Source organism: Chelon labrosus (genome assembly GCF_963514085.1).
Source record: "Chelon labrosus genome assembly, chromosome: 15".
Classification (NCBI taxonomy): domain Eukaryota; kingdom Metazoa; phylum Chordata; class Actinopteri; order Mugiliformes; family Mugilidae; genus Chelon; species Chelon labrosus.
Genome location: NC_140348.1, coordinates 6,587,109 through 6,614,885, shown reverse-complemented (window position 1 = coordinate 6,614,885; position 27,777 = coordinate 6,587,109). Strand labels below are relative to the sequence as shown.

At 40.1% G+C, this 27,777-nt stretch overlaps 1 protein-coding gene across 2 annotated transcripts; it reads right to left on the bottom strand.

Annotated features, from left to right (window-relative positions):
- Positions 1–40: 40 nt before the first annotated feature.
- LOC311500258 (uncharacterized protein) lies at positions 41–7,831 on the bottom strand. 2 transcript variants are annotated; one of them, XM_084561527.1, is made up of 11 exons: positions 7,783–7,831; positions 6,636–6,705; positions 6,469–6,556; positions 6,301–6,378; positions 6,040–6,099; positions 5,945–5,965; positions 5,822–5,870; positions 5,378–5,685; positions 5,166–5,213; positions 4,861–5,013; positions 41–1,292 (listed from the first exon to the last, which is right to left on the bottom strand). In XM_084561527.1, exons 3-10 carry the CDS (start codon positions 6,554–6,556, stop codon positions 4,907–4,909), a joined length of 759 nt encoding a protein of 252 aa, XP_084417653.1. In that variant the 5' UTR covers positions 6,636–6,705; positions 7,783–7,831; the 3' UTR covers positions 41–1,292; positions 4,861–4,906. The 2 variants fall into 2 exon arrangements, with proteins under 2 accessions (XP_084417653.1, XP_084417654.1); XM_084561528.1 differs by lacking the exon at positions 5,945–5,965.
- Between the last annotated feature and the right edge of the window lie 19,946 nt (positions 7,832–27,777).

Below are 27,777 nucleotides of genomic sequence, written 5' to 3'. Positions count from 1 at the left end.
TCACAAGAGCTCTTGAGGTGTTTTTTTTTTTTTGGCCACCTTGGTATGAATGAAGTATTGTCCTGTAACCTACGGACTAACTTGAAAAAGATGGGTCTCTGCACAGGACTGGAATACACTGTTAAACAGGTAGCCTCTCTTGAAGTTTTAAAGCAGTTCATTTCTCCTAAACACTATGACAGACAACAAAGCTTCCCTTCATAAAGACTCTGTGTCTGCTGCACATTTCACAAAACTACCTCCATTTCCAGTAATGGCTTCTATTTTGTTTTTGTTTTTCATTAATGTGAAGAAAAGTTTCTCCGTAGCCCATTTCAGCTGACCTCCAAACCACTTCCTCATGAATAATTTTAACAAACATCAAAGAAAGTAACTGATTTACACTCCTGCTCTCTACATTTTAAAATCTATGCCAAACCAAGAACACTTTTTACATTCTTACTGGTAGGTGCCGGTAGCTTCACTTCAGCCTGGATTAAAATTAGAAAACAAGGACAATATGAAAACATTGTATGAATAATGGCAGAAATCCTTTAATTTAAAAAAACTGATCACAATGCAGTAAATTCAAGGAGAAAGTGGATGGATCTCACACTAAGAAGTAAATACTCTTAATAGTGACTGAAAATGTCAACATTGGCTAACAGTGGCTTTTACATTCACATCTATTTTAAGCATATTTTATTGTCCTGCCAATTTGAGAAACAATCTGACCTAATCTGATTGATAAATGGCAGTGCAAAATGTCTGTTTCAGGCCACTGTTACACAAAGCTAAGGTATTTTCATAACGCTTTAATTTTAAAAGATTTGTTCCTGGTGTCTCATGATACCAAAAAGTAAGGCTTGTAATATAGCTGCAATATGTTGAAACTGAGCTTTTTGCAGTTTCATGCAGCAGACATTCAAAATGCAGACTAATTCTGTAAATTAAAATGTGACAGCTACTGACATCAAACCAAAGGGGGAAAAAAGACCATTATACAAGCTGCTCTTTCACTGACTAAATGACGTGAATTCCTGACTGACTAACTCTTAAATTTCCCAGACAGACGACAGCTGCTCTGTTCTTGGTGGCTTTGACCTCAGTGAGCAGCCGGGTGAACAGAAATATGTCCTCTGGTGTTCTGGGAGCATTTAGCCTGAGCTGGGCTTTTCCCCGTGTGCTGCCGAGTATTGACCGCGTTGTGAAGCGTGATATTGGGTGCAGGTCTTGGTGCCAGGACGCCTCGCAGCCTTAACGATCTCAAAGCACTGCTCGCCCATCTGCAGTGATTGACAGGAACCACTCGGCTGGAAGAAAACAACAATTTGGTGTTTCACCAGTTAGACAACAGATAAAGAGTCAGAGGTTGAATATGCTGTTAGAACATGGGTAACTGCACAACACAGAACATACAGTAAATACAGTACACACACAACTATGTAGGATGTATTTACTGAGTGCTTGGATTTGCTTCATTTAACCAGTTGTTACGCAGCCAGATGAGGGTCTGTGATGATAAGACGCTCATGTTTACTTACTGACTTGAGTGAATGCTTAAGTTTTGGTTGCTGTTCAGACCAAATGTCTGGGATAAGATTAAAACATTACTTAATACACTCAAACCTTTCTGAATGGGAGCATGCTGCAAAGAAAAATAGAAGTGCGAACAGATGTGATTAATGTCCACAAACAACCAGTGAAATTGATTTAAAGTGTTTTCTGTTAACAGCATAAAATCCAGTCAGTAAATCTGTCAGAGTGGTGACCTCTGACCTCTACAGTGGTTTTTTTTTGTCCAATTACTTGATGAACCTAATCTCCACAGATGTCTTTTATTTTGTCCCATTACCCATTACCAGGCACAGCAGAATCATAAATATCCAACACATCTGGCTGGTATTTTGCTTCTGTTTGAGTGCTGCACTAAATTTACGAAGCTGGCATTATTCTCTCCGCAGTTTCTCTGCAGATTTCATCCCAGCTCAGCACGCTGTGGGCAGGAGCAGGTGAATTTATAACAGACAGGGATAAACTGTGTGCTACTCACTATCAAAATCCAGGCAAAAAAAAAAGTCTCCAACCGTTTCTCTCAGTCATTTCTTGTCTCAATTTCAGTATCTCTCTCTGTTCATGGCTATCACTAGCGACATTCACATGGACAATATTTCCTGAATCCAAATAATTCTGATAACTGGTTCCAGCTTCGCCGTTTACCTGGACGCTAAATACAATCTAATAAGATGTGTTTACAAGCCCAAAATATTGGAACGTGTTGTTCAAAACTAGAGTGAAACGATCCGACCATGCATTTTTAAGGTTATTAGGAGCTAATATTTTCCTATTGAACAGATTATTAAAGGTGTACACCACCTCTCTCAATCTGATGGACAACTCCTAATCTGGCCTGTCTGTTCTGAATGAGGCGATAACATGAGATATTTTTATTCTGATTAGTAAAATAAAGCCACTGGTGAAGAGGGAAAAAAAACAAACAAACAAACAAACAAAAAAAAAAAAAAAAAAATACTATAACCATTTTAGAATTCATTAACACTTCAAGGGGCGAGGAACCATATTCGGCAACTTCAGCACACATTTTAAATTGCGTCCCTGTGTCTCTCAGTGAGGTCGAGAAGCATGTGGTTTTAATGACCAAACAGCAAAGTTCAAGGTAACATTGTCAGGTCAAATCAGGGTCAAATGTGGTCTGTAAGGTCCACCTCTGCATGAACGTTGAGGATAACTGCTTTATTAGGTACAATCAAGAAGTGGCCTAATGGTGTCTAATGTGATAACGAGTATATTGACAAGTGCCTCCATCAGCACTTATGTTCTATTGGTCTAAATACATGTTTACATTTATTTACCACTTAAGGGCAAGTAAACCATATATGGTAACTTCATTAATCTTGATTTTCTATATTTTTACAAAATTTTGAAAAATTTCACAAAAGTAAAAAAGTCTTCTTATGCTCAACAATACAATAAGGCTGAAAATTAGAATTTCAACGAGTGCCGTATAATGGGTTTAAGAAGAAAATCCGTTTGGTCAGATTGAAAGCTTTCTGTTTTCACTGTTCTCTCTGATAACTGGCTGCTAAAAGCACCGTGTCAATCTGACCAAACAGATTTTCTTACTTAATGAATTCTAAAAATGTTACAGTATTTGTTCACCAGTTGTGATGTTAATTTGTCCCTGAGTAAGTACTGTGGGTGAAGTGAAAATTCAATAAACAAAATGGCATAACATCCAAACTCAAACAAATAGAAAAGACACTTAATGGAAAATAAATGACCAGTCGGGTTTGGGACTCCACAGATGTCAATCCTTTAACTTTATACTCACAATCTCAATGTGTATGCATTAAAGATACTCAGACATTTTTACGAGTAATGGTACAAAAAGTCATTGATCACTGAGATTATATTGAATCTACTCACTACAATTGTTCATCTAAGGATCTAAGCATCGACGTAGCTTGCGGTACCCTATGACTTTGATTTCTCTGACACATGATGCTGCTTTTTCAGCAAATGTCTGATTATTTCTTCCCTAGGTATAGACGTTTTTAAGCCAGCAGACTGTTGTCCATTTCCTGTGTTAATTACAACCGGAAGGGAATTCACACAAGCAAAAGCACAAAATGAGTTTTTCACAGATTTACCATGAGATAGTGAGCAATATGGCAGACAGACATTTGTTGAATCACATTCTCTAATTGGATATTCCTACTGACAGCATGTATGTGAATACATATGCTATCACTTGAGAGTTGCACTTAGTTATTATTCTCACACTTTGTGATAACGAGGCTCCTGATAAGTGTGTCTTATTGCTGGCACAGACTCTTTAGTTGAGAGCGTTTTGATGCATTTGATGAATTGCCTTGGTCTCTAAAGAACTTTCTTTGGAGACATTCCCATCCACGAGAAACTGTCAAACTGATGCCGAGCTGTACTCTTTAAATGAAGCACCGAACTAGGTTCAAAATGAGTCAACAAACTACCACCTCTCAATTGTTAATTCAGCATTTTGATCTTCTAAAAGCTTCTTGAAGTGTGCCTCTGCTTCAAAGCACTATGGAACTCTGAATTCATCCTGTGCATCGATATCCATCTCAACCACTGAGGATGTGCTCATTTAATCTCTCTGCTTTTTGAAATACCTTCTTCTGGAGGTTTATTGTGGTAAACCGGCAGAGTACGGAGGTTATGAATTAATGGAGAGCCTAATGACTGTACAGGACGGTAATAGAGCTTTTTGTGCATCAGTTGCTCCGGGTTCAAATGGCTAATGTGGCATTACTTCTCTGGAACATGTACCGTAAAGGAATGAGAGCAACGTCAAGAGAGCGTTATGGATGAGAAGGAATAACAGGAAAATTGAAGAAACCAGGGGAATCATTATCTGTCATGGCAAATTTGGCACCGCCCATTGGTAATTAAAACTCCAAACCACGCAGGACGAGTGTAAGAAAATATTTTTCATTATTCACTTGTTTTTGTTTCCCTTCTCCTTCCAAAGAAATCATAGAGTGCTCATAAAAAAAGTTGCAAAGCATTATTTATGTATTAAAGCGAGTATATTTTGCAGCTGTGGAGAAACTTAGGAGACAGAAACTTCACAGCAGAGCACAGTTGTCAAAAAGCATGTCAAGGACCACATTGCAGTTTGTGTATAATCACAATCATGGTGGACTGTATCAGTGGCGCCGTGAGCTGCACTGATGTGTGGGTTCCTACCATCAACATCTGATTAATGCTGTTGACTGCGATGGCCTTTGCCTACAGAAACATTTAGATCACCTATTCTAAGACGGAGCAGTCAGTTATGTAGAATGCACTGGTTCTGTATTCCAGACTTGTGAAACCTACCAGGGTATCAAAGGCTTGCTTGTCACAAAGGCGTTGCTCCTCTTTCTCAAAATCCTCCATGGTCCCCATCCTGGACGGCTGAAGAGGCAGGTTGTGCATGCTTACTATGATTGTAGAGGTCAACCAGTAAACTTAAGACCATCTTCTGGAACACTGAAATAAATTAGCACATTTGATTAAAATGTTTATCTCCAATTTCATTGGCTAGGCTAGCTAGCTGGTTCACCATTGTTTTTGTAATCTGCTTCAGTGTTCATCAGTAATACAAGCATAACTTTGGAGAAAATTGATAGCTGCACACTTACCACCACAAGGCAATGGGTATGTCCATTTTCCAATCTGAGTCCCTGCATCTGCACCACAGAAAGTATGTTTTAGAAATTACCAAATGACAAAACTGTCAACAAATTTGGGCCACATTAGAAGAGAAATAATATATCTGTAATATTCGAACGAATAGGAGTGCATCCATGGCACTGGCTGAAGATTTGAAAATTGCAGTCTTTAGACAACTCACTATGCCTTGGTGTGTGATAGTGGGGGCTAGTGCGATCACTGTGCCGTGATCTTTTATCACATCTGGGCTTGGCGGGGGTCCTCGAGGCATCACTGTTGCTGCGGGACCTGTGGTGATGTCTCGAGGTGTAGGGCCTGTGGTGATGTCTCGAGGTGCAGGGCCTGTGGTGATGTCTCGAGGTGTAGGACCTGTAGTGATGTCTCGAGGTGCAGGACCTGTGGTGATGTCTCGAGTCATCACTGTGCTGAGACCCATCACACCCGGACCCAACAGTGTGGCTTGAGGCATCACTGCGACAGGACTTGGACCTGTATCGGGAGACATTGTTGCGTTTGTACCTGATGCTGGATCCTAGGCTGGATGTAGTTCCATTTAAATTTTAATTACTTTTCAGTTTTACAACTGACATAATATACCATGTCATGCCTTATCTTGTTTGGTTACCTAGAGCGATAGCCATTCGTGGCATGACCTCTGGCTGCATGTCGAGAACCTGAAAAACACAAAGAATGTTCTTACATTTCACAAGGCCTGATAAAATAGCAAAGTGATGTGATGAATACTTACTGGGTGTCGGCAGGTCAGAGCCTAAAAATGTTCAGAGATTGAAAATTATCGAAATGTTAACAAAAAGGTGAGCATTACTTCTGATAAATACTTACTGCGTGTTAATGTTTCCCTTCCCCCAGATCCACTGGCACGCTCCACCAGACCAGACAAGTCTGAAACATATGATTGAGCCTGTAACTAATGTCTTGTGTGTAAAGAATATGTGTATAGTAAATATTGCCCTGAGAACTTTGTGCACGCTTCGCTTATAAGGACATGCCTTCATCTCCAGAGGCTTAAACACATCCAAGTCAGCCTGTAACTATCATGTTGTCTATACAACACATTACTATGCTTCATAATATAGTACTCACAAGCATTGTCCAAGACAGCTGTGCCCTGAATGGGCTGCGACTTCTTCGGTGGAGCAGGGTAGTTGGGCAGCTTGACACCTAGTGGTCAGTAAAGGAAAAAATAAGCACATCAATCTCCAACATTTTTATCAAATTTTATCAAAGAATTTGATTTATTTTGAAACTTGCTCTGATGATCATCATCGCTGTCAGAATAACGTAGAAGTTGATCCAGATCTCTTTGGCGTTTACGCCATCTTCTCATTTTCATAGCCATCTGTAGACACAGATGGAGTCCCAAGTTAGTTTAGTTTCACAATTTATTTGACTGGGACATGTGCAAAGGGAAGGAGCACCTTGTTTAGGTGGCTTGGCTCCGAAGGGCAGGAGACCTCACTCCACGGTTAAAAGAGCACCTCACACCGCCTGGAAAAGGATAAGACTGGTTTAGAAACACCCAAGGCTTTACTGTAGAGCTCCGGTAGCTCACGTCACCCTGCGCTGAAAAAAAAAAAAAAAAGAAAGAAAAGAAGAAACAACACCACCATATTGGCAGGAAAGGGCGATTCTCAAATTACTATTCGGCTGGCAACTGCCAGCAACTAACTTGTCCTTGTACTAGTTAAAGGCACGGGATGTAAGAATAGTCGGGGACAAGCAAAGGGGAAATGGTTTTATAGGATTCCCACAGATCCTGCAAAACGGCAGATGTGGATTACTGCAATAAAACAAGCAAGAAGCAGGCATGAGAAAACGGAGCAATCACTATATCAGGTACAGAATCCAGTGTTTTCCAAGTGTCTTATTTATTTAGCATGTTTTTAACACGATGTCCAATAGACTTCTTTTCATAAAAGCAAGTTAGGCTAATGTTATGATTACAAAGGGGTGTTGCTCATTCAGCACTAAAACTACTCAAAGAGAAAGAAAATCGGGATTAAACAGTGGTTATCGTAGTAACCTTACTGTCATGAACCTCCTCAGAAAAATTAGTCAATGTGTGTGATATATAAACTGTAGAGGTTTGCCTTGTACTGGTGAATTCTATCCGTCTAAAGTGAAAATCAGCGCTGGCACCTTTCCTTTTCCTCGGAGGTGTTCCTGCCAATATGGCGGCGTCAACAAAAGTAGTCACTTGACGCCCGTAACTCTATACTCAGTAGCTACTCCATTGCACTAAATTGTGCATTTGGCTGCGAACCCCCACCTGAAACTATTCTGGAAACCACATTAAACATTTGTTAAATGTTCGAAAATGATCCGGGTGCCCGAGTTTCCCATGAATTAACTACGACAATGGCGGCCCGCCAAAGTCTGGCACAGAAATATCTACTAGCCTATTGCTCTGATAGTGATTGATTTAGCGACAATGTTGTTTGCAATGTTGTTCACAAGATGCAATGCTAATTGTAGCAACAACTGTTTAGATTAATACGACAAAGCTAAAACTGCAAACACTGTGAAGATAACATTAACTAGGCAGTATGGGTTGACCGAACTTACCTGCAAATTAGTGAACGATGATGTAGGACGGCTGCGTGTTGTTGTAGAGAACGTAGCCTAAGGTTCACAGAACCGGGCGCGGTCATTCGCTTCCACATAAGAGGAACACCTGGGCCAATCGGAGTGGCTCTTACGATGTACGCTGTGACGACACAATGCCTTAGCCAATTAGAGCGGCGTTGACTGGTTCAAATCATAACGGTCGGGTTCCGTATAACCCCACTCAGCGAAATTCACACATACATCGCCCGGGGGCGTGGTCGTGAAAATAACGACTGACGGTTGTATGATATCACTGTGGTGCAGAATGATGAATATGAATGTGAATGTCAACAATGAATATGAATGTGAATTATTAAGAATTTATATTCATATTCAATTTTGATATTTGCCTTAAATAATAATAAAAAAATACATTTATGTCAATTTCCTGCACCTGACATCCATATGACATCCAAAACAGTTATCCAGTCTGACGATCAAATGTTGAACTGCATATTGACGTCCAAGTGGAGTCATGGTTGGACATCCAAATAGCGGACCTAGTTGTCGTGTGCATGTCGTGTAGACGTCCAGAATTGGTCTTGGACTGATGGACGCAATATATAGACATGATCTGCACGTCCATCAGACGTCTAATGTTTAGTGGGTATAGTCTTACTTTGTTCAGCCACAAGGTTGTGGCAAATCCCACACTGATGACACACAAATACAGAAATGGCAGCTTGATGTCAATTATTATCATTTCTCCCCGGGCGCCGCACAAGTGGCAGACCACTGCTCCGAGAGTAACTACACTGCTAGGGGAACGAATAAATGGGTTAAATGCAGACAAAGGAATCAATAACAGAAATTTGTTATTATTATTTACACCATGTCATGTTACAGAGGAGTGTATTGGTGATTTTAGCAATGTTTGTCCATACTAGAGTGCGTGGTTCATATTTGCTCCATTGAATGTTAGGCTAAAGAAACTTTCAGAGGCAAGATGCTTTGACACCTGTGATTGTCCAGGCGCAATGCAACAAATAAAACCAGCAAACTAGTAATTTTTCCTTTATTGATCCCTCATGGGGAAATTCTTTCTCTGCATTTGACCCATCCAATCATTCACGCAGCAGTGTATACACTCCGAGCAGCCGCCTGTGCATCATCCAGGGAGCAGTCTGGGGGTTATGTGGTCAAGGCACCTCAGCCATGGATGAGATGTGAACCAGTGACTTTACAGTCTTGCAGATGTTTTACTATCCATTACTCCACAGATCCCCTTTAACCTCTTGACGCCTGAATTGATTTACAATTTTTTTTTAAAAACAATTATTTGTGCTTTTGCTTTCAAACTGATGCTAAATTAAGTGGAGATTCAAATTACACACTATACACTATATCACCAACTATTATAATCCAACTTAAAACAGAGCTCAAGCTTTTCACTTAGGACTTCTAAACTTTGATACGGGAATTTACAAATGAACGGATCATGAAAACAGCAAGAAACAACATCTTTACTCCTATTCTATACGAGAAACTAGTGCATGCAAAAGGTTCCTAGGTACGAATTGAATGTGCACAAACCAGCATTGGAGGAATACATACGTTATCTCAGCTGCAGTCTGAGTGGAAGCGTTGTGAATTTGCGTGTTTTATTCTTTTTTTTTTTCTTTATGGATTATCTTTTCAGGTTGCTTTCTTAGAAATGCCTTCAGAGAATTTCCTCAAACTTGACAAAAACAAAAATAAGGAGGACCTTATTAGATTTTGGAGGTCAAAGGTTAAGTTTAGTGTAACTTAATAAAATAAATAAATAAACAAATAAATAAATAAAACGGTTTTAAATGGACTCAAGACTGAACTTCTTAGATGTTGGTAGTCAGAGGTCATAGTTCCCTCATAAATCATGTTTTTGGCCTAATATTCACCCTCTAAATATGACAAAATGTCACACAGATGTCTCATAGGAGGAAATGATCTGATGATTTAACTTTACATTGCTTTTAGTCATTTTATTTTCACAAAGTCAAAGGTCAAATCCACCATGACATCACAACATTCTGCAGAAACACTTTAATTTCTTCGTTATATGAGTCTGGACTGACATGGATGCAAACTGCAGCTTAATTGGCTGGTAAAGGAATACAACTAAAAGATGTGTAATTCTAGTTTTGTGTGTATGAACAGATCCAAACACTGCCACAGTTAGTGAGATTTCATGTCTGCCTGCAGGACGTATTTGTGCACGACTCACGATATCCGAACCTTCAGGTACCCTTTAATTGCACTGGGTGCTCTTCAGTAGTTTTGTTCTGGGCCTTGAACTTCCTCTCCTGTGTGGCAGCTTTGTACTTCACATTGTCTTTTCGTTATGTTTCTGCTCACCGCTGCACTGAAGGTCGTCATGTGGGCAATTTTTCATCTGTGATGAAATTAATTTTAGCCGCCTACGTACCTCTACCACTGTCTTTCTCTATGTCTGGTTGGAGGAAGTGGAAGATAAATCAGTTAACTTAACTTTTCCTTTTTGTCTGTGGGGGCAAAAAAGGAGCAAGAATAAAAACTTTATTTTTGCTGAATTGAGACAGTGATGCATTTTAGTGTGGTGCCATCATTCCTGACCTTGACACCAAAAGTGTTGTCGCAGAGCTTCGGCGGTCAGATTGTTTTGTAAATTAGCTCTGGGGTCAGGATTCTTCGTTCAGTTTCGAAACTGAATGAACTGAGAAATCCTGGTGAAGGCAGTTCAGGAATTTATCACAGACACTCTGAATCTGAGATGAGTGAAATATTTAAGTTAAATCAATCTGTTAATTTATTGATTGGTATATTAAAGTTACTTTGATATCACTAAAATACAATAAATGCTCCGAAACTAAATAAATGTCAGAAACTGATTAACCTTGCATTCGTCTATCTGTGTATTTCTGTAATATGTGGGAGGTTTCCACTCGAAGTTTATCTTTCTTACAAATTCTGTCTCTTCTAAAAACCAAAATGCACTGATACCATCTCCAAACAGTGTCACTATTAAAGTATTAAATCTTCATTATTTAAGACTTGCCTCCCCTGTGCCCCTTAAATGATAATCAAAAAGTGGTGACAAAATCCAGCCAGATGAAAAGACTGCATTCACACACAGCGAACCTCCTGAATAATCCCTTCAAGTCCCTTTGTAAATTTGTCATTTGTCGTATTTCAGTTCTTTGCTTGCAAGCTCCAGTAAGGAAAATGGAAAAGGGAGGCTTGGATCCCCTCCAAGTTTTTAAAAATGATTTTCCCCTCTTGTCGCGTTTCTTTCTGCAAGGTCTCACACACTCTTAAAAGACTGGGACTTCATCTGAGCTTCTTAAAATGACCAAACTGGTGTTTTGCACAGAAATGGACAGAAATGCAAATGATCCACAGATTGTGTATCATTTGCATTTCTGTTTGACAAAAACTCTGGAATAATTTCCCAGAAAGTCGATTGCTCCGATTCCCTTTACTAGTCCACACCTGAAACTTTACCAATCAAATACTCTGCACCTGGGAGCTCTTTTTTTGTCATGAAGCCTGCTACACTTTCAAGACTTTCATACATATACTCTCAAGTGTATATAAGTTTCTTATTGCAGCCTGTCAGTGTAGACTATGATAAAAACCAGATGTGTTTAAGACACAGTGTTTATAAGGAGGATTGCTACGTTGCCATTTAGTTTTGTGGTGTCATGAAGCTCAGCGTAAGTTCAATCAGGAAGACTTCAGTCTCACTCTCACAACTTTCTCTCTTCTCATTTCTCTAATCAGCCGATGGGAGTTTCCATCTTAACCATTCAGATTTTGCCACAAACTCAATCAGCCCATCACGTCACTCCTGTCCTATCATGAATGAGTCCTCCTCTACTGCTGTCAGCTGTCATTTCAGTTGGAATTTTCAGCGAGCCTCCTTCACCCCGTTCACCTTCAGCGTCCATATCCAGGGCCCAGGTCAAGCTCATCATTTCATTCCTGATCCCATCTTTTCTCATCAGTGTCTAAACCTGTTCAGGGTTTCCTATACTAAGCTTTGCCTTGCCCTCTTGCCCTCAGATATGATGACATCATGATTGGGTCTAAATTTTAAAGACTCTCATTTCTCTTATTGTATACATTATTAAATAAAATCTTTACTGTTCAATATGTATGTAATAAAAATTTAAGCAGTGATCTAAAAGTATATACCACCGTACAGCTAATCAAAAAAATTTCAAAGGAAAGCTCAAACATGCCTTCCTTTTAAACCCTTTCCTTAAAGGAGTCTTGCATCATCGTAGGATCAGCCTGAGAGAAGAATCTAGAGGAAGTTTCTATGGTTTGCAATTTGGAAATCAAAAAAGCCTCTAAACGCTCTTCAAAGGCATTTTTACTTTCAGAATGCTGCTCCTCCACACTGCCATTTGGTATTCTGTTTATGACTGTGGAAACAGAAACTGTGTCAATTTGGGTGCTCTGCACAATCAAAGCCCCGTCCAAGAGCTTTGATTACATCTTAAAATCAAAAATAACAGAGGGGTCCGCCTGCCTCGGCGCGATTTTGTTTGCTCAAAGGAATCTGTGATTGTGGAGTTTACCTGTCATCAGCTCCTCACACACACACACATACACACATACTTTTCGCACCAATCAAAAGTTGGAAAGGCCGTCTGCATTGCTCCATTAGTGCACGATGAAATGGAAGTTAGCAGATTGATACCATGAAATCTCGAGCGCCAATGCCAACTATGGCTAGAGTGTTCTGAATCACAATGCTGCTAAAACTACTCAAACTGAACTTTTGGACTACCTGATTCGAAATGATGCGTCTAGACATGCTACCGTATATTTTACTAACAAAGACCAACCCCCAATTGACAGGACCTGAGGGAAACAGATAGAGGCATGAGAAGGGTCGAAGTGAAGGGATAAGAGGGGTCACATGTGGAGATGGAGGATAATCTTCAGACATGGAGGAACCCTGGGAGAGAGACGAGAGAGAGTGGGAACATGTGCAAGGAAGCTTCTGCTCCTTGTCCCCCTGGTTGGTTCCTGTAATGAAAGAGGGAAGAGGAAGTGCGGGGGGGGGGGGGGTGTTGAGAACTGCAGTTAAATCACATTTTTACATAAGCATTGGAAACCCTAACCCTGACATGAGGTTGGTCTTGTTCCTTAAGTTATACTAACTTAATTTCGTGCGTTATACAGTTTAAATCTGTATTTTTCTGTTTGGAAGATGTTTTAAACCATGACAAGAATAAATGTTCCCCAGTATCATGAAGCCGTTGCAACAAAGACTGGGCAAACTTTTTCACTTAAAGATAACAAATGTTTTTAAATAACAATGTGCTATAAATTGCATGATATGTCTCCATTAGAGTTGCTATATACTGGTACCATAATACTGTTACCATAAGCAATTACAGAGACGTTTGCTCCCAGCATTCTTCAGCTCCTCTGATGCTTTTGCAGACGCTCGTCTCGTCAGCTTCAGGCCCGATGCTGCTTCAAGGCAGACGGCTCATCAAGATGACTGACAGGAGGAACATGAGCTACTGAGGTCAAGTATAATGGGAGTCATACTCTGGTGCAAGGCAAAACATTGCAATGTGAAGTAGCTTCAGTCATAATGATGTACATTAATTCCTGCTATTTAGTCTGTGCATTTCAAAGGTCAAGGTCAGATACCACCATTAGCTCACCGACCTCCACGCTGTCCTGACTGTCCTCTGTTGGCCTCCGTCCGCATGAATCTGGTTGACTTTAAGGTCTGATTCATACAGTAGCTGCTGAATAAATAACCGGACCCCCCACCCCAAGTGTATACTTCAGAACTTTCATCATCCTTTAGATCTATATTCAAAGCTCTTCACGAGTAAAATAAAGTGCAGAGCGAAGATAAAAGGCGATAAATCATCCGTTTCAGGGGACTGTTAGTACAGCTGTATTACCTTACAAAGATTGGAGCATGGGGTGGAATCATGAATTAAAACTCATTTGATTAGATAGGAAGACTCACAGTTTGATGGGAAAAAAAATCCATCACACCTCTGTTGGTCATTCATCAACACAACTTTTTTCACAGTGAATCTGATGCTAACCAGCATACCTGACTCATTTTGTCTGCATCACACTGGTCAGATTTTTTGTGTATGATAAGGCAGATGTAAGTGCATTAACCACCCACGGACTTGGTTTTTTCATATTTCATTTCTTGTTTGTTGATTTCTTGTATTGATGCCGAGAGATCTGCTCCAACTTTACTAATTCAGTAATACTTTCATTAACTTTTTCTTTGCCAGTTAATTGTATTATTTATGCAGATAAAGTCTGAAAGTGACTCAGTGTGTTTTGCTTTTTTTTAACAACAGTTTTACTGCTGTTGCTGTTTCAGAGACATTTATAACCGGTGTTAAAGATTGCATATAAATATAACTGTGCTAACAGATCTGAGATCTCTGTCTATTTCCCACACACCTGTTCTGACCTGTTCTCATTCCCACTTATTTAAATTAGCTCACAGCTCAAGCTGTGAATATAACATCAACCAGAGGCTTCCAATGACTGCAATCGCATTGATAATGTGGTGATACTGCTGTAATATAAAAAACATTATTTACAACACAAAACTAACCATAATACATGCAGTGTAACTGAAAGAGAAAGGAATTTGTGGTAACATAAGCTGAAGACTTTTACTAGTATGTAAGGAGAAGCCAAAGAAAGATCATACAATTTACATACAACTTCCTCAATTTCTATTTGTGCAATGTAATCTAAACCTTGAGCATGTGTTGAAACTTTCCTTTTTCTTCCAGTGACACACTAATTTCAGAGAAGGGAGTTTGCATCAAGAGTCTTTTGTTAGAATTACGGAACAAAATCCCTCTGGTTGAGATTAAAGAAATATTGTGCGTTTGATTAGCTGTATATGAATAAAAAAATGTCACAGATGACTTATTAAAGTATATACAACTATTGTGAGTGCTTCAACATAAATCTTAAAAGGTTAAATGTCGATATTTTGGTGTAAAAATATCCACATTTAACCATATTAATTACGAGTGGTTCATTTTCACAGAAAATGTTCTGTTTCTTTCATAAAGTAACGGTTCTTGAAATTCAGGAATGCATTTTCAAGAAATCAGAGTTGTTGGAAAGCAGGGTTATCATAATCAGTGACGTTTTTCTTTATTCTAGCGGCATGCTGGGAGCAGCTGGCTGATTGTGTTTGATGACTGCTGCCTCCTTCCCTCCATGAGCTCTGGAGATATGATGCAGTTTAATTAATGATTTGCTAACTGTTGAGGCATTAAGACGAGCGCAAGCATGAAATATCACAGAGGAGTGGAATCGTAGCTGAGCAGGATTTCTTTCCACCTGGTTCTCCATATGCTCTGCATCTCGTCGTGTTTACCCTCACTGTCGCTGTCCTGCTCTCTCTGTTCTCCATCTGTCCCGCTGTTTTTACTCACTTCCTGCTCACCAGTCTTTCTTTCACGTGCAAATACAGACATATCGTGAGCAGCACAAACTGCGACACATGAGCTGAAAGGATGCACGGACAATAGAGTGTTATTTGGTCTCATTAAAAAGCAGAAGTGGTTCCGCTTGTATCAGGACAGTGTCAATAGTGTGTCAGCGATACGATCTGTGAGTCAACTGAGATGAATAAACAGCACTGAGAGTAAGAGATGATTATTGAGATTTGGTTTTCACAGTTACAGTTATTTCTTCATCCCCACTGAAATTTTAATCAGAGATTCCTACTTAACTTGTACATGGAAGCTATATACTGCAGATATGCTTTTACTGACTAGTACCTTCTTCTGACTTCCATAAGGTGACTCTGCCTGTTATGAAGCATTGAAGCTTTTAAGTATAGCCGAAGTTTTATTCCCAGCTTCATTGATAACATTGAATTCATTCAATAGAAGATACTAAGACTGACTGAGTGACACTCCCCACATGGATTCCAGCTTTGATCACCTTATCTTTTTGTTTGTGTCCCTTCCAGAAATTCATCCCATCACCGAGGAGTAGAGGCTTAGCATGGAATCAATAATTAATAAAGACGACCTGGTTAGCCTGGTGCCTGTGCTACGAAAGGCAGAAATAAAAATAAAACGCCACCAGTTTCAGTTAGGTTCTACAGATTAAATTAGGTGTATTTAAACCACATTATAACCAACATACATTAGGATTAATCTGTTTTGTCATTTGTCCAAACATAAAAATTCTCAGGTAAACAGAAATTTCCATCAGTTTAGAGCTATAATGTCAAACTGGCCAGCTCTACATTTAAGCAATACAATAAAAAGAACATTAGTCAAAGTTTTACTTTCAAGCTATCAAAACAAAATCCCAAAATTATGTGCGAATGTGTTTGTATGTCCTTTTCAACTGAGGCAATCCACTTCGTGGATGTAAATGTAGGTGAGGGGCCTTCATGTTGAGGAAAGGTAGATGAATGAGTGTTGTGTGCATGGAGGCAGTGTGAGAAGCCTTGGCAAAGTGCGAGAAGCCTTGAGAGTTTAGAACTTGTCTACTCCAGAGGTGTAGGGAAAATCCACCGTTGCATCAAAGTCAGTCAATGTCAGTTTTTATCCACTTTCATTTGAACAACTCCGGGGAGTTCTTCCACTAGTCACTTACACCCAATACAGTTAGGTATATCCAGCAGATTTTGGTTACAATTCTTATTTTTTTTACATTGTAATTGGTAAACTAGACAGCCACTGATATTCTCCTACTGGATGGATTATCGAAATGTTTACATACCCCTCTCAGTCTGACTCAAGTCCTTGCAGTCAGGCCATTCTGTTTTGACTGTGGTGGTTAACAGTGTTGTCAGCCTGGACGGTTTTGAATATTATTTTTAAAAAAAATGAGCGGGGCAGGTGAACAAACATTGGGATGGCATGTGGTCTTTCTGGCGATCTCTCTAATACCTTATTGAGGCTGATTTGAAACCAGAGTGCATTTACTCCTTCCTGAGCCACAGACTGATGCACGCGTCAAAGGCTGTTCTGCAGAGGTAGGATCCCACAAATTCTGCAAATCAACCTTTGATACAGTTGTTTGAGCTGCTTCTTTCTAAAGAGTACAGAAGCTCCACAGGCTTATCAATAGACTACATGGTGTAGCAAGGTGTGAGTAGTTGCGGTGTTTGGCTGCTGGCGTCTGTTGCCGTATGACTTTTATGCTTCAACTGCACTGCCTTTTATGATAGTCGACGCTAGGGTGACCGATCTGGATGGTTAAAGTCCTAAACAAAATGGCAATCATATATTTTGGGCAGTTGAGTGTGCGGTTTGGCAGTTTTTCAACAGCTTCTGATCTGGAAACCATCAGCTGTATCTGGTAACACTGTTGCTTTCATGAGGCATTTTTATTCTGATTTATTGTGGATTTCGAGTGTCCAAATGAGCAACTGTTAGAAGTGACAACAGGGAATGACTAGGGGCTGAGGATGCAGATATTTCCAGTCATATTACAGTTGAAATTTTTTAAGCCCCAATAAATGAAACATGTCTACCCATTTTATAAGCGCTAAATCTATTGAAGACATTTCATGGTGTAAATTTACATGTGTTGCTGGGCAGTTTTGCTTGCTCTTTTTCAAATAGTCATTCTTAAATATGTGCATAAATTTTTGGCGTGTTGTTTACTCTACAAACACTAAATACAGATAATATATACGTTATAATTTGACCTATTCTGGAACACACATCACGCATTAACATATGTATGAGATACATTAAAATGCACTGAAATAGCAGAATTCTCATCAGTTATTCGCCTTAAATGCTGCTGCAGAAACAACCGGTACAAAGTACAACCGGGCGAAGCGCAGAGATGACAGCTACAAAATAACAAGAGGAAAAGAAAACCTCTCCAGGTCAGGACGATAAGTTATTAAAATTCCTGAATTTGCATCGTGTGTATTTGCACTCTGCATCCTTGAACTGACTGGACTGCCCACGGAGACACGCTCTTTTCCGTGCTGCTTTGGATAACTCATTATACTCTATATTTCACATTCTACTCAATTATACAGTATGCGCTGGCGAAAGCTGCTGCATGTTTCCAGCTTAGCATTTTTAGTGGCTGTGAGTTTAAGAGGATGATACATGTGTATACGCTTCACAGTTTACCCCCCCCCCCCCCCCCCCCCCCCCCCCCCCACACACACACACACACACACACACACACATACCCACACACACACACAAGCCTCAAACTAATTCCGAGTGTCTGCCTGGTTGCTGAACACACTGCCCGGGCTCTCGCTCACTGCTCTGCCCTGGTCTGCCTCTGTGTGTTTGGTTGGCAGTGTGTGAAGAGTAGCCATCTGTTTGGGAGGAGAGCTCATCTTTTGGCTGTCTCTTTATATTAGAAATAATACATCCCCTGCTTTTATGGTGCTTTTCAGAAAGAGAATTTTTGAAATCTCATCAAAAGAGCCACATTTTCCACAAAGTGCACGTTTTCATTGCTCAAGATGTGACTTCAGGACATATTATGTGTTTATAAAGCAATTTATCTCAGGGTATTTGCCACCAAGCACTCCTGAGAATGGGCAGCAATCTAGAATATTTACCATGTAATGATATCCATGAGTCCAGCTGCAGACCGTATCATGGCCTTTATTCTGTGACCAGTATGTGTTGTTGCTCTTTGTTTTCCAATTCCAACGTGACAGTCAGGTTACAGTTTTTATTTTTACCATGTTTTATGTAATCAGCACTGACACAGCAAGACCGTCAACACACTGATGCATTCCATCCTTTCAGAAAAACATTCAAACAGGGAGACTACTGTAAACAGAAGATGAAGTGAGCTGAAAAAATGCTTATTCTTTGTCGTCTTTTCATACTTGAATAATTTAACAACATTGTTAAATGTTTATTATCAGCAAATGATCTGACCACAGACTGTATATAAATATGGACAATGCGTCCCCACTTCCTCGTATTTGCCAAACTGACGCCATTTTCCTCATCTTGCGACTTTGGAGCCAGAGTCTGCGCAATACGTTCCGAGAGTGGAGCCACACGTAGCCACAATATTGATGACCCGTCCACACTTATGTCAGACTCACTCGCATTTTCATTTAATTAACACTGTGCTTTGCTCTACCTCAACCAGTTACAAGGAAATGTTACACTATGCACTGTACTTTTTTTACTATTTATTTATTCCAACTCTCACCGCTTTGCAGAACGGTTGGCATGGCAACTTGTAACGATCTGGATGTCACATCTTGTTTCTATAGCGTCAAATAACTAAAACAAAACATTTCAGAAAACACTTGACTATGCATCAGCATTATATTAACTACCTAAAATGACAGAAACCATCCTTGAAAAAAAAAATATTTGACGTGTACTTTAATGTTTTAGTTTGGCCAAAGTCCCATCCACTAACATGGAGGGGGTGGAGCTTATGACCTATACTGCAGCCAGTCACCAGGGGGAGCTCTACTTGCTTTGGCTTCACTTTTGAGAAGCTGTTCCATGTCCATCTTTATCCACCTTATTCCTAGCTCCCATGAGCCCTTGCGTGAATTTTGGGTGAGACTTCCAGTATGAACCGGAACCGGCGTTTTTACATGCTGTCAGCGGTAATCCACTTTCTCCGGCTAATACGAGACGTAAACCATGTGGGAACACCAGCTGTCACAGCTCAAACAAGACGACGTTACAATCCCGCTGCCTAATAATATAGAGGGGTAGGAGGATGACATGAAGAAGTGGCCTGAAATAACATACAGTGGCATATTTAGCTACTTTCTTAACTCTGCCTCAGACGGGGAGGCAATGAATAATCTAAAATGCTCTGAGGCGTATCAGTACCTGCACAGTAATAAGGTTGGACTCGGTTAAAAGAGATCGTGGGACACAATCTTATTTACCTTAAAGCAGACGTAGAGCCCATCCAAAGCCTTAAAGTCCCTCATCATCACTGAGCCTGGGTATAGTGTCATCATCAGTTGAAGTACAAACAGCAGGGTGTTCATGTGTTGCAGGTCAAGGCAGATCTTGCAGCCACGCTGCTGCCATCCTTTGGAAGGTATATGTTGATTGTACTGGTAGTTTAAATGATAATTTTCATTGCTTTTAATGTAGGGCTGCAACAAACGATTATTTTTGTAGTCAATTAAATGTCAATTAGTCAAGTAAATGTAATTAAAACTATAGAAAGGGGCAGGTATCATACATTTTCTTCTTCCTGCTCCTTTTCATTTATGATGTTACATATATAATCATGTAATGTGTGCAATCATGTAATGTATTTAATCTATGAATGGAAAAAATAGATATAAATGAACGAATGAATCTTTAATTTATTTTCAATTCAGGTTGAGAATGCTGTGAGACAGGGAAAGACAGGGACATCATGCACGGATGCACAGAGAAAGTGGAATGCAGGCACAAGAAAGAATGCTGAGCTGAAAAGGGTGAAGCACATACATTTTAAACGTCACAAAGCAGACCACATTCATGAAGGCTCATCAGCATCAGCATCAAGATCAGATCCCACAGGTGCGACATCAGCAGAGTGTGCTCCCAAACTGTTCAAGAATCACAAAGAATTTAAAACTTACATCAGTTCTTCTGTGATGGCCCCACTGTATCAGCGGCAGACTAATGGCCCCCTTCAACAGTGTTACAGATTAGTTGTAGATGAGTCTTCTCAGAGCTAGAATGATCTACAGATACCCCATACAGAGCACAGCACAATGCTGACTTACAGGAAGTGTCTCAGTTTTTATGAATCCAATGTTCAGCTAAGCCCAGCTCAGGTGGAGAAGTTGACTGAAGAGACCCAAATACAGAGTGCATCCCAACTCTGGCATGATTCAAGGAAGTCAGTTACACAGGTTGTGTTAGCAAAGTGCTCTTTTGTTCACACATAATGTCTACCCACATTCACACTGTCTTGCTAACCTGACCTTGCGATATTTTAAATCAGCATGGTTAATCAGCCATGACAAAGTTTTGTCTTAGTTTCATCGAAGTCATAAGAATTTGGTCCACAACTGGCATTGATGGTGAAGCTGGAGCAAATGGTTGTAGGCAGGCAACAAGTGTCCTAAATTCTGTGAGAGGAATGCCTGTATATAGAAGGGAGTCTCTAAAATGCTGTCAGCAACAGGGTGTTGCAGTTCTGGTGGTGGTGTATGCAGTTCACACGTGATGGTGGGCCCTTTTGAATAGGTGTGATCCTCCATCCCTGGGTCTGACCACTGTGTTTGGGCATCGCAGGATGACTTTGCTGCTGCACACAGCTCCTCACCCGGACTCATCTCATTTTGCTCATCTGAGGGTAGCAATAGAGTACATGATCATCAAGACATGATGCATTAGGGTTTTCATTATCAGAATCAGAATCAGAATACTTTAATAATCCAAGGCAGAAGATTGTTGATGTTACATATGCTCTAACATTTCTGGTAATAGAAGGTATATAATAAATAAGAAAGAAGAATTAAGCTGCTGTTGAAAATATAGTGTTCAGTTTCATTACAGCCACCCCATTAATCTTCCGTCAGCACCACTACTTTCCACCGGTAATCGCATCACTTATGCGCTCCAGAAAGCAAGGGAAAACCCGATACATAACGTCAGCTACAATATTACATTCAGATAAGATGATTTCTCATATAAGAGGTCTCTCATACCCCAACCACTAAGTATGGTGCGGGTGTTCCTCCGTAGGCTTTTTGTTAACAAAATAAAAGGAGCACACGTACAATGTTTTCTGTGTTTTTTTTCAAGTTGAGTTGTTTCAGCCACATCTTTCTGAGTTCCACATCCTTCTGAGTTACAACAACATTCCCTCTTTGTCCGGGGTGCATGTTCAAAACACTGCTCTTGTAGCCACAGATTCAACTTCGCCTGGTTATTAGTACAACCGCAAACAGCTCAACATGTTCCCACGCCGATAATCGTTTAGTAAAGAACAGTAAAGACCAGTAAACTTCCAAATAAACTGCTACGGGAAATGAAAACCGGCAACCAATGGCTCACTGCTATTTCTGGCGTGTCACCGGAAGTTGGACCCATAATCGTTTCTACATCAGCGCCCCCAGGAATAAGGTGGATAAATTCCATTAAATTCACAAAAGATGAGGACAGGTGGAGTGAAGAGAGGGTGAAAAAGATGAGGACAGGTGGAAGGAAGAGAAGGTGAAAAGATGAGGGCAGGTGGAGGGGTAATAGAGAGAGGCTGGAGGGAAGTGAGGGCCAGGGAGATGGAGAATCGGGTGGAGAGATATTGGAGAGAGGTTGGAAGGAAGAGAAGGCCAGGGAGATTGAGGACTGGATGGAGGGGGACTGAAGACCGGGTGAGGGACTGAAGAGGGACTGAAGAGGGACTGAAGACAGGGTGAGGGAGGAGGACAGGTGCAGGGATAATGAAGGGAGGCTGGAGGGAAGTGAGGGCCAGAGAGATGGAGAATCGGGGGTAGGGGTAATGGAGAGAGGGTGGTAGGAAGAGAAGGCCAGGGAGATGGAGGACTGGGTGGAGGGGCAATGGAGAGAGGGTGGACTGAAGACCGGGTGAAAAGGATGAGGACAGGTGGAGGGAAGAGAGAGTGAGGGAGATGAAGGACAGGAGGAAGGAAGAGACGGTGACAACGAGCATTGCACTACAATAAGTTTATTAATACATAAAGTTTATATAATAAAGTTTGAATAATAATACTTCATTCATGTTGTATGATAAAGGTTTTTGTGTGTAACAGTTCAGTATGATTTAAAAACACTTGTGCAGTGGGAAACTACCAACCTCAGTTAGCTTACACAGGCATAAAGAGGTTTAACAGCAGCATCTAAATCACGGACTAGTTGTCTGATTATTAAATGTTTCTATGCAGACAGAACAAGAACTGAAGTTTTCTCTTCAGTTCTTGTTTTTTAAAGCAGTTCCACAACACTTTGGATGAAATCCTGTCAGTGAGCGGCCCTGCGTCTTTTAAATCCTACCTCATCGACTTTGGTGACCTGCTTTTACACAGAAATAATAACCTCTAATGTTTCAGGTTCAGCCTGTCAGCGTTTAAATAAAAAGGGTTTGATAAGGCCCAGCCTAATTGTATAATTAGAATTGTCTGGTGTCCATGAATCAGTAAATTATTAGTATTTTCTCCTTCAGTCCAGATCTGGGACCTGTGCAAAAACCAATCAGTGTTTACTCTTTTTACCAATATTGTCCTGCACATACATGCAACCAGAGTGCAGGTCTTGTCAGTCCTGGTGTTTCTTCTTTAAAAACATTATCTAAGCATCTCAGTGTCGGTGTTGATACCTCCAAGGCAATTCTGTCTGTTATTATTAACAGACAGAATTAAGTTATAATTATATAGACATGTATGAAGTATAGACAGAATCTGACCCTCATAGATAGACATTAAAATGTACAAACCCTATTGTTGTCATTACAAGAGCAACACTGCCTTTACATTATTCATGTTCACCTGAGTTTCAGAAGCATTTTATTAAATACTGCATTGGGCATCTTCTATGGGGAATTGGTACTGAAGAGGATTCTGCTGTTTGACACGGAAAAACCTGCTGAACCTTTAAAGTACTGTGTGTATTATTATACATTCAAGTGTGATTGTGGCTTCATTAGCAACCATTCATTTCCGTAATTATAATTTTAACAGACCCTCCATTAGAGCACACTGTGCTTTGCAGAAGTGCCATGTTTTATTTAATCATCTTGCCCTCGGCCTGAACAGTTAGACTATAAAAAGGTTATTGTGCTTTGGGTCACTGAAAACCTTTCGCGGAAGCCCTTAGAAGTAATTAGGAAGTCTTTATTCAGGGCGGCTTAAATTCACAAAGTCATGAAGTAGCTCTGTCCTCTGCACCAAAACTCAACATTCTTCTTAGACAGTATTCAGAGATGTCTGTGCTACTGATAAATGTGCAAATAGATATAAAGCCAACAAGGACAGAGGAGGTGACTGTGGCCATAGTGTTAATAGCTGCCCATGGCTCCTGTTGAAGCTACCATACAAATTCCCCAAATTAGTAATTTTAATTCAAACATGATAATGCAGTAATCATAATACAGTTTCATTCACACTCGTGTACATAAATAGTACATGCATGGTTGGTTGTGCAACTTATCCTTCACCCGAACCTCTACATTTGGATTTCTCATTTATCGTCAAGGAAAACGAGTCAGATCATATCTTAATTGATTTGTTCATTCTATTATACTTTATGGTTCCATTTACATGGACACTAGTGTTTTTAACCAACAACCAGAATGTTCCCCTCAATTAGAATAGTCTGCTTTGATTGGAGAGAAATTTCAATCACATGGAAACATTTGAAAATCTGTTCAGTAAGATAATATTAGCACCTAATGACCATGTAAACACTTGACCTGACTGTTTATCTATGGTTGGAAAAAAATCTTTTCTTTTTGTGCATGTTTGCCCAACGAGGGGTAAACATCACTTGACGTGACGAGATTCCAGGAGGGACAGAAACATGGAGGAAGCAAAACAAAAGAACAGCAGTGTCATTTTGTCCTATTGAATGAATTCAGTCAATAAAGTTGACCAGATTGGATTCTCCACAGCTGGTTGACCACTTTCCTCATGTCAAAAAAAAAAAAGGATTTTTTTTGTTAATGCTGTGGGTCATGTCATGTACAATGCTGCGTAAAAGTTTGTGCGCCCATTAGAATTTATCAAAATTTCAAACTTGACACAGAACCATTCAAACACATGAAACAGAAATATTCTAATTGTGTATTGGTTATACCTTTCTGTGTGGAGTTTGCATGTTCTCCCTGTGTCTGCGTGGGTTCTCTCCAGGTACTCTAGCTTCCTCCCTCCGTCCAAAGACATGCTGGTTAGGTTCATTAGTGATTCTAAACTGGCTCTACGTGTGCATGTGAGTGTGAATGATTGTCTGTCTCTCTGTGTTAGCCCTGCGATAGACTGGGTGTACCCCACCTCTCGCCCAAACACAGCTGGGATAGGCTCCAGCCTCCCCACAACCCTTCACAGGACAAGCGGTTACAGAATATGAATGAATGTACTGGTTATTTCAAGAAAATGTGCCAATATTACATATCTGTGGGGTGCTAAAGTAAGTGCACATTCAGAACTGTGAGTTAATTTCAAGGCCAAACTATAGTCCATCTGTTCAGAAGTGTTTCCAGTCAATGTAATGAGACTTGGGCGTTGTTCAGTGACTTGTTTTGTTTACGAAACCGCAATAGCCAAGTCAAAGTCCTGACCTTAGTTCAACAGAAACGTAGAAGGAAACCCACCAACATCTCAGAACTAAACCGGCTCTGTGCTGAATAATGGGCTTAAATGTCTCCAAGTCACTGCAGATGACTGATCAGCAGTTGCCAGGAATGGTTAGTTGTTGTTATTGCTGCACAAGGGGGTCACACCAGATACTGAAAACAAGGGTTCACATACTTAAAAGACAGTGAAGTTGGAATCCCTGATTGATTAGGTTGAAGAAACACTTCATCCCTCCATGTAATCACGGTTCCGTTCCTTTGACCACTGGGTTCTCTCATGGACTTTACTACCGACAATATACAGCCAGTATTATAAAAGTTAAGGTCAAAATGAAAAAGCAAGAGAAAAGCACATTTTTATAATCTACTATACACTTCTTTTCCCCAAATCACAATTTCACCCATGTCATTATTAGCATCTATGGAGAAAATGGAATGAAACTGCACTTGAATCATTACATGCTGCCAGATGTTTTCTGCACAGCACAGCAGCACAACACTTGTGGTAAAGCAGAACCAGCTAATCAGTCCTAAACTAATCCGCTCTGATAATAGCTTCACTTTATCCTACCCTGCCTTTCCTCGGAGCCTTTAACATGCCTTACATGGAGCAAATTGATTTTTCCAGCCTGATTAAACTCACCTTGCTTGTGATTGGTGCTGTTGATTGACTGCTCAGTGATTTCCCAGACTGATTCTGGTGGCTGTGATTGCCAGGGCCTGTCATGTTGCCAGAGACTTCATTTAAACGTAGATTAGTAAAGGGGAGCTTGGAGTCTTTACTTCCAAAGAAAAGTAAACAGAAGGATTTTCAGTTTACAGAGAACTTAGACAACCTTCCTCCATTTTTATATGTATATATTTTTCATGTGTATTAGTCTTTTTATGAAGCAAAAAGTGTTGATAATTGATCACTGATGGATACAGGGCCAGTGCAAAAACTGAATGAAACTATATGCCAAAAGTTGAATTAAACTCGGCCCTGCTGAAATTGATGACTGTAGAAGTGTCTTATTTATTTATTATTTTTAATAATTACAAGATGAAGCAGAAACTCAACACTGACTTGTGAACAAGCTTCTGTAAAATCCCAACAAGTCCCCCAGATGCACACACATAAATACAGATCGTAGGCTGTATTTGTGATATTCATTCAGTGCCATATGTTCTACTTTCCAATAAATCACAAGCTCATAGTTTCTTGGACGCTAAAACAAAACTTTAAAGAATTCATCATGGAGATTTATTGTAGATACATTCTTTGTAGAATGCAACTTTGTTTTCTTAGTATTGTTTTCTAAGTATTTTTTGTAGCTTAAGGACAGCTTTGGTGAAGAATTACTGCTGGCACATTCAACAGAAGATTTTCACTTCAATAGTGTACTGCTATTTATGTGGCTGGGGCACAAAAATACAAAGATAGTTGGCAAGAAGAGTTGCTGCATTTCTAATCAGAGTAACTTGACACTCAGCTTTTAACTAAACTAGAATCCTCGAGCCCATTTGTTTGTCTGCGCTTCCACTGCAGCACAGAGACCTGCAAACATTTGGCAAGCTAGTCTGCTTATGCTGAAGAAGTGACCACTGTGTTTACATGCCATTATTGAGTGCAACCGTTGCATACCCAGAGATGGAATACGGAATAAGGGGAGTAAACATCCAAAGAAATCAAGCCAGTGGCGTTGTTTATTTACAGTGAATAACATTAACCAATAACGACTAAAGATTTAAAACCAAGTCTAATTCCAATTCAAACTAAAATATGAAGCATAACAAAATACCTCCTCTACAAGGAGAGAACTGATTACGGAGCTCAACATAACAATGCCCAGAATAACCCACTGACAAACAGTTCTACCTTTTTTATGCTCCCATCCATTGATGAGCAAGTGGCATCAGATGTACTAATCACCTGCTGAAGTGTCCAGTTCAGTTGGACAACAATTAGGACTTACTGCTCTGCAAACAGATTTGTTTATTTAATGTATGTTTTTGTAAATTTCAAAAGGCGGTGGCTGAAATGATTTACTGTGAGCACCGAACCAATCAAACGTGCACTGCAGCAAATCCAACGTTCCAGGACGAACCCCCATGCAGGGACCTTTTTATTGGATGAAATCATTTCCCAGGAACTTAATTTAGACCCTGGTCCCTGCAGTGGAAACATACGCCAAAGGTCCCTAGCCTCAATATTTCTTCGGTGGGAACACAGCACCAGTCATCTCACTCGATGGCTTTCTATTTTAGTTATGAAGGGTTATTACATTTTAGAAAATATAAAATATTAAAACAGTAACTTGCAAATGTACCCTAATATCCGATTAGCATTTGTCATAGGGATACTAGTAAATCCTCAAGCTTTTTGGTTACTGAGTAAAAGGATTATAGTCTGCCAACAGGGGGTGTAAACATACATAAAATAAAATGTATAATCGCAGGTTGTAAACTTATCTCTATTTGCAAGTTAAAAAATATTTTAAAGCATGCGTGATGTGGCATTACTTCTCCTCTTTTCAACTGTTTGAATGGATAAGTCATCCAGATCATTTTACGCTTGACCTGTTAAAGCTGAGATGAGCCTTCGCTGAAAATGAAAGACGTCTCAGGCCCACAAAGTGTTGCATGGGGAGCTGAACATCTTTCATGGGCTCATATGAATTCACTCTGCATCCGGAGCAAAGGTGCCAATTTTCTGTGGCATTTTGGGTTGATGAGTGACGGGGG

Coding starts and splice junctions, on each gene's coding strand:
- LOC311500258 (XM_084561527.1), bottom strand. CDS start 6,556: ATGGCTATGAAAATGAGAAGATGGCGTAAACGCCAAAGAGATCTGGAT. Junction 5,966..6,039: donor AAGGGAAACATTAACACGCA/GTAAGTATTTAT, acceptor GAACATTTTTAG/GCTCTGACCTGCCGACACCC. Junction 5,214..5,377: donor CTATCACACACCAAGGCATA/GTGAGTTGTCTA, acceptor TCTGTGGTGCAG/ATGCAGGGACTCAGATTGGA.